Below are 13671 nucleotides of genomic sequence, written 5' to 3'. Positions count from 1 at the left end.
TGCTGGGAAGGCGGAGGGAAGGGGCAGTTGATGACTCTCACTGAGTCTCCACCCCCTTGAACTGGATCCAGGGAAAGCTGGCTCCAGGGCGACATTTGTGGGAGGGGGTGTGAGTGGTGCCTGGGGTTGATCCGCGGGTGGCTGATGGCCCCAGCGCCCCGCCCGTGTGCACCCCAGTCTATGTGTGTGGCTGTGTGTTGTATGTTGCATGCACATATCTGAGCGCTAGGTGGTAGGCAGGTGTCTGGGTGTTTCCGTGCGAGGACGGGAGGGGCTGGGGGGCAGCTTTCAAGGCTGCACAATGAAGCTACTTCGGGGAGCGATTGGGCGTTCGTCTAGCCACCTATGGGCGCAATGAATGCGTTTTCCATACCCAGCACAGTACCCGGCCTGACGAGTTAAAGCAGGCTCTGGGGCACAATGGGGCAACATGTTTTAAAATGGGACGGTTGCCTATGGGGTAATCTCTATTCATATTTCTGTTGGGGGACATAAAGGTTCTGGAACGGCTGCACTGGCTGGCATCTCAGCGACATGCACAGTCCCTTCCTGGGGTGGGGTCCTCTACTTCTCTCTGGCTGGAGAGCGAAAGCATGGACTCTGCAGACGCAGGCCCCTGAGCCAACACCTCTGCTCTTCTGCAGCAGCCCCCACCCGGCTTCTGCACCATCTCTGACGTTTCCCTGCATTTTACTCTCTCGGGTGGGGAAACAGCCGGGACTTTGGGAGGGGTGAGTCATGGAGTCTCAGGAGCTGGTTAGGTGACACTATTTCACTCCAAGAAAGCATGGCATGTTTCCACTCCAATCTCACCAAGAAGCTCTTTTGCATTTAGGTAGGGGGGCATGGAGCCAGAGTAGGGAAGCCAAGACACAAAAGGTGGGCGCCTTACGCAGATCTTCACCCCCTTTCTTCCCAGGATGCCAACTCCAGTTTCAGGTTCAACGTGAGCGGGTTAGACAGTGGTCCCTGGGGAGGGTCTGTCCTGCAGTGGGGCTGGTGGAGCCTCTGCCTTCATTTTAACCTTCTCCAGCACCGCCTGGCGATGGGCCATGGGGAGCAGTCAGGCACCCCTCCCCAAACACTCTGGAAAGCAAGCACTGGCCAGGACCCCCAAGGGGGCTAAACACCCTTCTCTCCCTTGGAGAGTTCTGTGGTCTCCATACAGGGATGCCCTTGGGAGGGGGCATGGCAAGGCACATGGCCACCCCCAGAGGCGCCGGACGCAGAGGACACCAGCAGGACCACCCTCACACGCACACGTCCCAACTGGAGCAAGAAGGAGGCAGCCGGACGACACAGATAATCCAGATATATTGAGGGTGGCCCCTCTGAGATTAGCACAGGAGAGTTAGAAAGATTATAAAGATACACGATCCCCTCCCTGCTCCCCTCCCCCCCACCCACAGACAGACACACACAGCACAACGGCCCCTGCCCCCCGCCCCCCGTACAAATATGGCTTCTGTGTAATATGGACAGAGTGGTTCAGCTCAAAGAGGAAAGGTGCTGGGAGACAGGGAGCCGACAGGCCTGGGGCCCTAGGCTGCCTTGCTGCTGTGGGGGGGGCCCTGGCTGAGGTGGGGGGTGCCTGCGGTGCCCAAGGGCCCTAACCAGCGGCTGGAAGATTCACGAGGCTATGACCTGAACTGAGGGGGTGGGCGAGCCTGCCGGACACGGCAGGGTGGATGTGCCGGAGCGGGTGAGCAGGGCCGAGGGGCACCCTGGCTCAGGGAGTGTGGGCAACCTCATCTCCACGGCAATGAAGGAAGACAGAAAATCAAAAGCAGGGGTGGAAACGGGAAGGAGACCGAGGTCTCAGCCCCAGCCCTCGCCGCGCAGGGGACAGACTGTAGGGGAAAGAAGTGACAGCGGTTCTCCCAGGGTCGGTGCCAGGGAGCGGCCTGAGGGGTGCATAGCAAAGCTGTGGCACTGGCTCCATGGCTCTGAGAAGGGAAATCGAGGCAGGGTTTGAATGCTCTGTGTTTTAGGGAGAGGCGAGATGGACAACCGAGCGAAACACATCCCGGGACTGTTTTCTCCATGACCGATGGGCACTGAGGGTGGCCTGGGACGCACGGGGACGGAGCCACAGCCCAGGTGAGGTCCACAGCCTGATTAGGAGCCCGGCCCACCCGAAGCCCTCCTTGCGGCGTCCCAGGGCCCCCCCGCCCGGGCGCCCCCCCCTCCGGCTCTGTCTCACACACATGTGCATGTACACACGGACACCGTAACCACACACTCACAGGGTTCACATTACGCCCCTCGTCTGGGCAGGACACAGCTCGGTGCAGCGAAGCGCCTTTTAGTATTTTTGTTGTTATGTCTGCCTGGCTGCTGTGGGAACGGGAAGGGGCACAGGCGGCACAAGACGGGAGGAGTGGTTGCCGAGCGATGCGACAGCTGGGCTCGGGGCAGAGCCAGGGGCCGGGAGCAGCGCCTCCCCCACAGCTGCTGGAGCTTCCCCCCCCCCCCCCCCCCCCCCCGACCCCGGGGCCTGGCTTCCTTCGCCCCAGGGGCAAGGGGTAACACGGCCCTCTCCGCCATCCTCCCCCCGCAGATCTACCCCCTCCGGGCAGGGACCTGCGTCCTCCCCATGCGGAAGCCCTGGGTCCCTGCGTGGCTGCCTTCCACCTGCGGGTCACACCTCCTCGGGGCCCCCACTCACCCCTCTCCCGTTGTGCTGGAGGAGGGGTGACTGGGTGGTACCTGCTTCCCTGTCCGTAGCTTGAGGTGCGTGACTAGCAGAGGAAAAGCCCCCTCCAGCTTCTGCTCACCACCTCCCCATTGTCCCCCCCGGAGGCCAGGAAGCTGCTCCATGGTGGAGGACGGAGGGCGGAGGGCCGGGGAGGGCCCCCCACACCAGCCCGGCTTGGCACCCTGTCCTCACCCCTCCGCCTTCGCTCTCCTCCTAACACTCCAGGGTTGTTCTTTTCCTCACCCAGGGCCCCTGCCCCTCCAGCCTGGAGACGGATTTGATTTGGGATTGTTATAAAAATAATAATAACCCAAACGCAGAGAAGCCACGGAAAGGGCTGAGGGCAACCCTCCCTCCCCCCCGCCCTCCTCCCTCCCCATTCCAAACCGAGTACAAAACCGCACCCAAAGCAGACATTCTGTACAGGGGGGTGGGGAGGGCTGGGGAGCAAGCGGGAGGGGCGGCCCTGGGGTCGCTCTGTACAAGTCCAGGTTGGTGATGGCCCCAGCAGTCCCCGTGGGGCCCCTGGGGGGCGCAGGAGGTGGCTGGGCGCCTCTAGATGAAATACTCCTTCTTGTCGTCCCCGCCCGACTGCCCGCCTTCTGCATTGATGATGGCCGTGTCTGCGTCCGGGGCGTCGTCCGAGCCTTTGGCCTCATGTGTCAGGTAGGTTCCTGCAGAGAGGGAGAAGCTCCTCCTGTCAGTTTCAGGAGCAGTTTCCACACCTCTGAAGCCCGCCCCCTACCCCTGCCCTGCCCTGCCCGCCCACCACAGCCATTCCTGCAATGCTTCTCCTGCTTAGAGCTTTCTACCTCCCCACCTGACCCAATTTGCATCTTGCTGCCAACATCCATCACCTGACCGCACCTCATGAATTAATGAATGAATGCAGTCCTTAATTAGAATCTTATTTATAAAACAGGAAAAAAAGCCCCATGTGTGCGTGTGTATAGATGCATGGGTGGGTATATGTGTGTATACATACACAGGTACGTGTGTATGGGTGTATGCATGTGTATGCGTGCCTACACGTGTGTAAGTGTGCGTGCGTGTGAGCACACACATGTACATGTGTGCTCCTATGGGTGTGTATGTGTCTCTGTGTGTACCTGTATGTATGCATGTGCATGTGTGTCTGCACATGTTTAAGTGTGTGCGTGCGTGTGAGCACACGCATGTACATGTGTGCTCCTGTGGGTGTGTGTGTGTCTCTGTGTGTACCTGTATGTATGCATGTGCATGTGTCTGCACATGTGTGTGTGCATGCATGTGAGCACACACATGTACATGTGTGCTCCTATAGCTGTGTGTGTCTGTGTACCTGTATGTGTGCACGTATGCATGTGCACATGTGTCTGCACATGTGTGTGTGCATGTGAGTACACACATGTACATGTGTGCTCCTACAGGTGTGTATGTGTCTCTGTGTACCTGTATGTGTGCACGTATGCATGTGCATGTGTCTGCACATGTGTGCATAAGCATGTGCGCCTCTATGTATATGCATACATGTGAGTATGTACATGTACCTGTGTGTGTACCTGTGTGTGCAGGTATGCATGTATGTGTGCATCTGCACATGTGTGCGTAAGCATGTATGCGCGCCCGTGTGTATATGTGTACATGTGAATGTGTGCATGTACATGTGCGCACCTCTAGGTGTGTGTGTGTACACCCGTGGGTATGTGTGCATGTGTGAGTATATGCGTGTACCTGCATGCACATGTGTGTATGCATACATGTGTGCCTCCATATGTGCATATGTGTGCACCTGTGTGCACATGCATGTGTGTACACGTGAGCAGGTGTGTAGTGAGCATGCATGCCCACCCTAGGTTGGGGACAGGGAAACTGCAGGTCAGCCACGAGCAGGTAGCTGAGATCCGGGTCAGCCCATGCAGTTGGATTGCTGGCTAAAGTAGGTACAGAGGGATAGTCTGTGAGGAGTCAGCAGGCTTGGATACAGGAGAGGAGAGGAGAGATGGTGTGGGGACAAGGCGCCGGGGGACCAAAGGACAAAGAGATGAGAAAGGAAGCCAACGCAGGAAGAGATGGGACGGAGTGGCAGAGTCGGCAGGTCTCTGCCTGAAAGCACGAGACCCTGGGGGCAGAGTGGTGTGGGAGCAGCTGCGGACTGAGTGGGAAGGCTCCATTTTACTTGGGTGATCACCGAGGGATCGGGCTCTACTGCGGGTTGGTGGTGCTCAGTCATCACAGGGCTGGCTGTCTTCTTTCTTCCTCTCACACTCCAAGGGGCCAGCAGAGTCCCCAAAGGCCCGTCCTGCAGCCGGATTCTGGCTGCCTCCCTACCTGCCCTCAGGCTCCCCGCTGCCTCTGACCTTTGTGCCGGATCAAGTAGTGGCCGAGGAAGATGAGCAGGATGAGCAGCAGGAAGACGATGAATGCCACGATCCCACCAATGACGGCGTGGTATGTGCTGGAGGACGAGGGTACCGGGCTGGGGTCTGCGGGGAGGGATGCACACAGTCAGACCTGGGGAGAGCCCTGGTCTTAGAGCGTCTCTGGTCTGGCCGTGGGCAATCGGACTCAGCACAGAACACGGGCTGACGCCAGCAGAACGGACTGGATCATACGGCAGGGGGGATATGCCTTGTTTTGTACCCTTTTTTCTTACACAGTGTCTGGAACGCAGTAATTGTTTAAAACAATTATGTATTCCTGAATAAATGGACAAATCTGCTCACACTCAACCCTTTAAATTGTTTCTGGCACGGAAGCTTTGGTCAAAGTTCACTGCTTTAACACCTACATCGTCTCTTGTTCTCGCTCTTGCTTTTACTTTTGGGGTATCAGACTATATTCCTTCTATCTCCTCCAGGCCCTCTTACCTCCTGTCTGTTTGCCATTCAGAGCTGGCCTCTCTAGCGGGGCCCCCAACCTATTCCCTGTCCCCCGGAGACCAGACAGAGGAGGGGCAGTGAAACACCAACGAAGCTGGGAATGGGGACTCTGACAGCACCTCCCAGAGTGCCACGGACTACGGCTGCTGTGTAAAGAGCAGTTCTGAGATGCAACGAAATCCCAGTCCTCCAGCACGCCTCCTCCGGGAGGTCTGGGACTCCAGCATCACATCCCACCATCCAGAGGTTTGTGGGAAAGGCAAAGACTTCCTTCATGGATGCAACCCCCCACCCCCACCCCAAGCTTCCTCCCATGGTGGCTAATGTCTCTGCCCTCCACTGCAGCATCTACGGGGTGGGGGGGGGGCATGTAGATCCTCAGAGCACACACTGGGCCAGGCATGCCACGGACAGCACCAGCCTAGTCTGGGTCCCAAATATCCAAGACAGTGCCCAGGCCCAGGACACAGTTCTGATGTGTCCAAAACTACATTAGCCGTAGATACAACTCTCCCACCCATGGGAGTGCTACTGTTTTCCCACAGACTCAGCTTGAGTCTTGATGCCCCACTGACTCCTTGTATATTTTGTCTTTCCTATCTTACGTCTCCTCAAGCTCGACTGGGCCAGCTTCTTGGTTCCTTGACTGTTGCTATGCCTAATTTGACAAGAAAACATTTATGTTTTGGTTTTTTATGCTCTGCTTGGGGGTGGGGGGAGGATTGGCCTGGGGGCTCCATGATATGATGAGGTGGGTGTGAGGGTGTTGAGTGGGAAGAAGCAGAGGGACGTCGCCCCTGTCTTTCTCCCAGGCAGCAGGTGACACACAGTCCACACTAAAAAAAAAAAAAAAAAAAAAAAAAAATTAATGCTGGATAATTGTTCCGGCTATGGAAACGGAAATGACTTAGAAAAACAGAGCTTTCCATGGCCAAAATGACGTGTGGGGTCATCAGTTACAGATCCCTGTCTCTGCTGGAACTCCTTTATTCCTTCCAGGCTGGTGGGGCCAGGACTGCTGAGGAGACGCCTGGAAGGAGATGCAGAACCTCCTCCTACCGCCGGGTGTCAGCACTGGAAGTGGACGCGGTGAGACAGGACTGGGTGGGGGAGGGCGGGCCCGCAGGAGACCAACCACCAACCACAGGGGCCAAGAACTTTCAGCGCCCTGCCGGTCAGCCTCGGAATTGGCAGGGGGAGATCTGGGGGCTGACACTGGTCCTTGATGCTGGCATCCTACACTAGCTTTGCTTGTGGTGCTGAGGCAGTTCCCACATACCCAGGCCTGTCCTGGAGTCAGATTCACCCCATCTACACAAACACCACGCTCCCACGGGTCTCAGGTCTCTTATCCATGGGAGGCCCGACTGCCATCACCTCGCTGACTGAACGGGCATTTCCAGCAAGGGAGCCTCTGGTGTTCCCCCGACAATGCATTTCCCCTATTTTGAGCTTATAAGGTTTTCTGGCAGGACCCCACTGCCGCTGGGATCTTCAAAAATTCTGCCCACTTAATTGTGCAAGACTGTTGAATCTCAGATCTGTACCTCTGAAACAAATAATGCAATATATGTTAAGAAAAAAAGAAGAAGAAGAAGGTAGCGGGAGGGGAAGAATGAAGCGGGGGAAATCGGAGGGGTAGACGAACCATGAGAGACGATGGACTCTGAAAAACCAACTGAGGGTTCTAGAGGGGAGGGGGGTGGGGGATGGGTTAGCCTGGTGGTGGGTATGGAGGAGGGCACATTCTGCATGGAGCACTGGGTGTTATGCACAAACAATGAATCATGGAACACTTCATCTAAAACTAATGATGTAATGTATGGGGATTAACATAACAATAAAAAAATTTAAAAAAAAATTCTGCCCACTCTCCAATAAGGGGACCTCTGTGCCAGCCTGTCACGGCTCCTGGGTTTTGTGGTCACACCTTTGGGAAGAGCTTCAGAGAAGAAGCATGACTAGTGTCTCTGGGAGATAAGGCATCGGAGAAAATGCCCTGTATCTCAGCGTCGTACCAGCAGACCTCTGTGTTCTGCCTGGACCCACCCTACCCTGTCCAAGGTCTGCAGCAAGGAGGTGGTGGTGGTGGCTCCACGCGTCCCCTGTGGGTCACAGGAGTGGCAGCCCTGAGACAGCCCACTGGAAAGGGGAACTCCCACGCTGGCCCCGGTGAGACTCTGGGGCCTCTCCACACAGAACTGTAGTTGTTGCTGCCTGGGGAGTGCAGGGGGGGAGGACGGTGTCCGGCGGGCCACCAGTGTTAACCAGGCAGACGAGAGCCTGCCATCCTGCTGATTGCTTCCGTGTTACACGTTCCAGAGCGGACCCAGAGCCCAAGTCCCAGGCCCTTCCGCGGTGGGCTCTTGTCCCCTCCCTTGCCCCTAGGGCACAGCAAGGGGTGCTCTCAGGAGCCGAGACACAGGGCGTGGGCTGGGCGGACAGGGCGAGGGGGATGCGGCGGAGGGCTGGGACGGCTCACCGTTCACATTGAGCGTGTAGTAGGCCTTGTAGCTGCCCATGTTGCTGGTGGCCGTGCAACCATACGTCCCACTGTCGCTCTTGTTGAGGAAGGGGAAGATCAGGGCACTCTCCTGGGTCATCTTTAGCGGGGGCACACTGCCCTCCTTCTCCCACAGGTACTGCTGGGGTCTGTGGAGGCAGAGAAATCTCACGTGTTTGGGAGAGAGCAGGCCAGGGGGCTGAAGGGAGACAGAAAAACACCTGGGTGGAGGAAGTCAAGGACGGTTTGACGCAGGCTGAAGGACTTACAGGGGCCACAGGCACGAGGTGCTGAAGGGAGGGGTGACCCCTTGGGGTTCGACCTGAGGATGAGGGTGATTTCCTAACTCGTATCTGACTGTGACTTGGTGGATCCTACGGGGACCATGGGGGCAGCCAGAGAGTGCCCCCCTTCTGCTGCTTTGCAGGAGAAACAGGTGGGGGACGGATGGCGCAGGGCAGGGACAGGGAAGGCAAGAGGCTGACAGTAGGGGGCGATGGGGAGACTCTAAGGGAAGACCACAGTCTGAGGTGCGGAGGTGCGCTGGGGCGGGAAGCGGATCCTCTTACACGGGATTGCCACGGCCCTCACAGTGGAGTAGCAGTTTCTGGCCCTCGCGGGGGTGTGGGGGGTCTGGCCTAATCTTCGCCGTCGGTGTGTCTGTGGAGAAGGAAAGGGCGTCAGCGCACAATGGCCACACCGTCCAGGAGAGGACCGCCATCCCGCCATCATCCAGTTGCACATTACGGCTTCCATCCCGAGAAGTCTCAAGCGCTGGCGGGGCCGGGGACAGAGGCCTCCACCCCCCGCCTGCCACAAGCCCAGTCCACGGTTGCTACTGAACGCGTGTGGGATTCGCACTGCAACCCCGTAGAGGTAGGATTTCTGAAGATCTGTCGTGGTGGGGACCGAAAGGACGTCCTAACAGAGAGCTGAGAAAGGGTCGACTTAATACACATTTTTGGTAACCAGTGAACTTGAACAGGATCGTTTATTGAGCTCACACTCTCTCCATCCTCTCTGTTCTGCAGGGAGTTTAAACTGAAAGCAACAAGGGAACACAAAATATCATTTTCCACCGTCAGTCCAACAGTGAAGTAAGAGCTTCCCAACAACAAGAGATGGGGGTCATATTTGGGCAGCAGAAAGGCACTGACATGGTATAGATGAGCTCTGTGAAGGCATAATGGCATCTGCCATGGCGCCAAAGGGCTGCTGGGAGGCTAGGTCCAGATGGCCGCACGAACAATACAGCCAGATGCTGGTTTAGAACAACAGATAAAGAGGCCGAGCTTCCCCTAAGGACAGAGCCAACCTTAACAACCAGTTAATGAACGTGTTTCTGTCAGATCAAACAGGACAAAGAGCATCAGGCCAGGTGAGAAGATGGGTGCTCCAGGGCCCCACAGCCATAGAAACCTCTAGCACAGTGCCTGGAGTCTAGCACTTGTTGACTGACTGCTGATCACAGTTGGGCCTAGACAGTCAGCACCAGATGGTCTGGTACCTGACAGAGAAGTCTGTGGGGTTCGGACATGGGAGGGCCCTCCTGAGCCCTAGACAGGGACCCGGGCCTGGGGCCCCACACTTCTAACTAATCAGCAGAGAAACACCTTACAGCAATAGACAACTCTGAAGTCTGCACAGTTCTTTCACAGATATTTTCCCCTTGACCCTCACGCTAACTCCGGGAAGTAAGCAGCCCCTGGGAGATGGCAAGTTTGGTGGAAGAGGCACAGCTAGTCGGTAGTGGCCCCGCGGCTGGATTCGGGGCCGTCTGCCGCCAGCTTGAGAGTATGCCAAATGGGAAGTGACACCGCCCCAAACCTGCCTCACATTCAGGTTTCAGCAATGGGTCTAGCAATTTTGAAGAGTGCCAAGTTCAGTCCTGGGTCTTCCATAAGAAAGAAGATGAAGCAGCTGAGTTATTTCAGGAAAATGCCCGCCTCTAGATAAATTAGGATAAGAAATGCATTATTTTATAACTCTCTGTCTTCTGCCTCGGTACTTTCTTTTCTTTTTTCTTGGTTCCCCGACTCAGAAAATTTACAAATTTCCTCAGGTGAGGGTGGAAGTTTCCTGTCCACACCCAAGGCAGATTCCACAGAGAAACAAAGATCCTTGGAAAGGTTCCAAGTAGGGACTATGACAGTGGCCATTGTAAGTCAGAGAGCCAAGAACACTTGTGGAGCTGGGGCAGACGAGGAGGACCATAGGGAAAATCTGGGATCCTGAAATCACAGTATGTTGGTCTAGGAAAAAGCCTTAGTGATCACCAGGTTCATCGTCTTAATAGAGCAAATAAAGAGTCAAACTCAGTGGGTAAAGCCCTTTTCTTAACCTCAGAGAGCCTGGAGCGGTGGGGGGCGGAGGGAAGACTAGCACCTGCATCTTCTGGCTCCCGGCTTGCCACAGTTACCACTAGAGCTTACAATCTAGCTGCATAACCCTGGCCTAGCTCAGGGCTTAGTAAACTTGCTCTGGGGCCAAATCCTCCTAGCTCTGTGTTTTTGTAAATAAAGTTTTATTGGGATGCGGCCACACTAATGTGTTGACGTACTGTTTATGGCTATTTTTCTGCAGCAACAGCAGAGTTAAGTAGTTGAGACAGAGACCATGTGACCCACGAAGCCTTAAATACTTGCTACTGAGCCCTTTACTGAAAAGCTTGCTGACTCTTGGCCTGGTGCTGTCACCCCTCAACTCATCACTTATCTGTGCACAGTGCTTCGCATATAGTCACAAGCACTTTCTCCCCCCGCCACCATCTCATGCCTGATCCTTCTTCACCCAGAAGCCCACCACATACATAGAACTTCGATGCGTTGAGAGGTGGATCTGTCAGCTCCCTTTAGAGATTCATGGTTCACAGAGCATACGATGTCAGCCCCATCATCCTCACGGGAAACCTGGAATGTCACTGAGCTGCTCACAGTGAAGGTTTTACCATTGGGATCTTCCTGAACGCGGGTTGGTTCTCCTGGAGTACAGAACAGACACACACACACGCATACACACAGACAGAGTGAGCCCTAACATACAGATACAGTGTGGGCCCCACGGCAGACATACAGATGGCGAGTCTCAACTTAGACAAACTTAGAAAGTTGTGAAATGGTTATGTACACACAGGGAGAATGTAGGCCCTAGCACACACACACACACACACACACACACGAGTGTGCACAGAATATCTGTCCTTCTCCTTCTACACCACACTAATGTGCACATACACAGACATGTACCCCTCTCTTCCTCACCCACCCCACCACCTCCTTCTGAACCCCAAAGCAGGGGGACGTACCGTGGAGCTCTTGGTCGCCCTTCCGCCAGGTGAGCTGGGCTGCAGGTTTGCTTCCAGAAGACTGACAGTTTAGGGTGGTTGTCTCCTTTTCCCGTAATGAGGACTTGTAGCCAGTAATTATGGGCTTCTGTGGGATTCCTGCCATGGACGGGGGATGGCCAAGATAGGAAGGAGAGGCACCATGAGGTGACCTCAGCTGTCCCTGCAGAGATGGCCCCTCAGTGGCGGGGGGGCGGGGTGGGGAGTCAGGATGCATGAGTCCTACTTTGGTTTAGAATGGGTAGAAGACTAGAGAAATCATCTTTCTCTTCAATCTCTTCCGTAAGGACACACAGGGAAGATCTGATACATGACCTGACACCCCACAGTAAAACCGGCTGGCTAAAGAAATGGTGTGAAGCCCAGGGGAGCAAGGAAGAAAACTGAAATGTAGGACCCAGGTAAGAGCATGTAAGCAGCTGGGGTACTTGGACAATAGAATCATACACTACAAGTACTTCTCGTTTTCCTCATATAATCTTGGGAGGTTCATGGAATAGACGTTAGCATCTTTCTATCATAGGTTAGGACATTCAGGCTCAGAGAGAATAAGAGATTCCTCCCAGAGCACACAGTAAGTAGAGGAGAAAAGATCAGAACCCAGTGCTATTTGCACTTGGTTCCATTGTGAAGGAAGCACAGACTCAAGTTTTCCCAAATGCTGGGAGACTTGCCTGGCCTCTGGCTGCCTCGGGGGCTCACCTAGGAGCTGTGTTTGCAAGGAAGCCCACCGTGGAGCCCCTGGGGTTGGGGAGCCTCACCGAGCACAGTGACGAGGGACTTGGCGGTCCTCACGGGCATGGTGAAGATGGAGCAGGTGTACTCGCCCTCATCCGCCAGGGCCACGTTGCTGATGCTGATGCTGAGCTCATGGGGTGTGGATCTAACCAGCTGGATCCGATTATCACGAAGGGCTGGGGACATCGGGAGAACGGGAAGCAGGGCTTTCACTGGCACTGTTCATCTTCCAGTCCCAGGCCAGAGTCTTTGGGAGAAGGGGTCTAGCATGGTTTGGGGCAGGGAAAACTGCTTCTGAGTTTGAGCAGTCTTTATGCGGTCAGTCACTTTCCTGAGCCACTGGGCAGGCACAGCAGCCTCAGGGACGCTCAGAGAAGCAGGCTTGAATCTCGTGGGCCGCCGTGTGAAGTACACGGGGCAACACTGACACCAGCTAAATCTTAGGGCTGCTTTGGGGTGTCGCCAGGGAGGACCCTGTGGGACCGTGCATGGTTCAGGTCAGAGCTGTGACACTACAGTTTTTCTGGAGCCAGGGGAGGAGCCCCTGGCATAGCTGCCTCCTCCAACAGCATGTCTTCCCAGTGCCCAGCCTCTGCACCCCAGGCACATACAGCCCCGGGCTCTGCGGACCCCTGCCCCCGCCCACAGTGCCCCCGGAGAGAGGACACCTGGGACAGTACCTCTCTTCTCGCCAAAGTAGAGAGTCTGCTGGGCAGGGTTAGACCACTGCAGAGACGAGTCCTCATGATCTTTCACTTGGCACTTGAGCACCACAGTGCCACCAGCCACCACTGTCTCGTCCGATGTCCAGGGCTGGCTATCTGCAGGAGTACAAGAGGGTCAGCTTCCTGAGGAAGCCCCAGCCCCTCCACCCACTTCTGGGCCAAAGCGTGCCTCATCTAACCCCGGCGGTCCAAGGCCCGGGTGTCTGTGTTCTCGCCAGGCATCGTGGGAGAAGGAAGAGAGGTGGTGGGGAAGGGGAGACAGACCTTATTTCCTCTTGCTCGGAATACACAGAAAAACAGTCACTTGTTGAATGTTTGCTGAGTGAACTGACAGGGCCACAAACATTTAGGGGAATAAAGGCGCCCACATCTACACAGAGCACCGCACATGCATCTTTCCTGAGAGGCTCTGCCGTTCACTTTGAAAGCACGCACACGCATCTGTCATTCTACACTCTGCCTTCCTGCCTGTGACTGCCTATTCGAGCAAGGACAGGAAAGGCGCTTGAGACCAATAATCCCAAAACTAAAAGCGAGGAGAAGGCCGAGCCAGCTTTGGGTCCCACATTCGTTTACATAAGAGGTAGCTGATAAAACTGTGGAATAAGCAACCAAAAAGATTTAAAAAAAAAAAAAGAAAGAAAGAAAGAAAGAAAAGAAAAGCTGAAACATATTGGCACAGACTTTTGAATTCCTCCCACAATAACTTCCCTTCATCATCAGCTCACACTCTTTCAGTACCCGGACAACCAGCCTCTCCACACACCAACCCAAATCACCCCCCTCCTGTTATTTTAGAGTAA

At 55.4% G+C, this 13671-nt stretch overlaps 1 protein-coding gene across 3 annotated transcripts in view; it reads right to left on the bottom strand.

The window, feature by feature from the left end:
- Nucleotides 1–3022: 3022 nt before the first annotated feature.
- Nucleotides 3023–13671, bottom strand: part of CADM3 (cell adhesion molecule 3) — a 29465-nt gene continuing 18816 nt past the window's right edge. For 2 of the 3 annotated variants that reach the window (XM_021681933.1, XM_021681932.1), the window contains 8 exons: nt 12824–12964; nt 12167–12319; nt 11367–11504; nt 10872–11042; nt 8632–8722; nt 8042–8211; nt 5038–5163; nt 3023–3372 (listed from right to left, as the gene is read on the bottom strand). In XM_021681933.1, the coding sequence (XP_021537608.1) occupies nt 3254–3372; nt 5038–5163; nt 8042–8211; nt 8632–8722; nt 10872–11042; nt 11367–11504; nt 12167–12319; nt 12824–12964 (1109 nt within the window). In that variant the 3' untranslated portion in view covers nt 3023–3253. The remainder of the gene's footprint in view (nt 3373–5037; nt 5164–8041; nt 8212–8631; nt 8723–10871; nt 11043–11366; nt 11505–12166; nt 12320–12823; nt 12965–13671) is intronic. The other variant, XM_044916272.1, reaches the window with a different exon arrangement.

This window comes from Neomonachus schauinslandi, chromosome 6 (genome assembly GCF_002201575.2).
Source record: "Neomonachus schauinslandi chromosome 6, ASM220157v2, whole genome shotgun sequence".
Taxonomy (NCBI): domain Eukaryota; kingdom Metazoa; phylum Chordata; class Mammalia; order Carnivora; family Phocidae; genus Neomonachus; species Neomonachus schauinslandi.
Note: the sequence above shows the minus strand (reverse complement) of the source record. Positions and strands in the feature narration are given on the sequence as shown.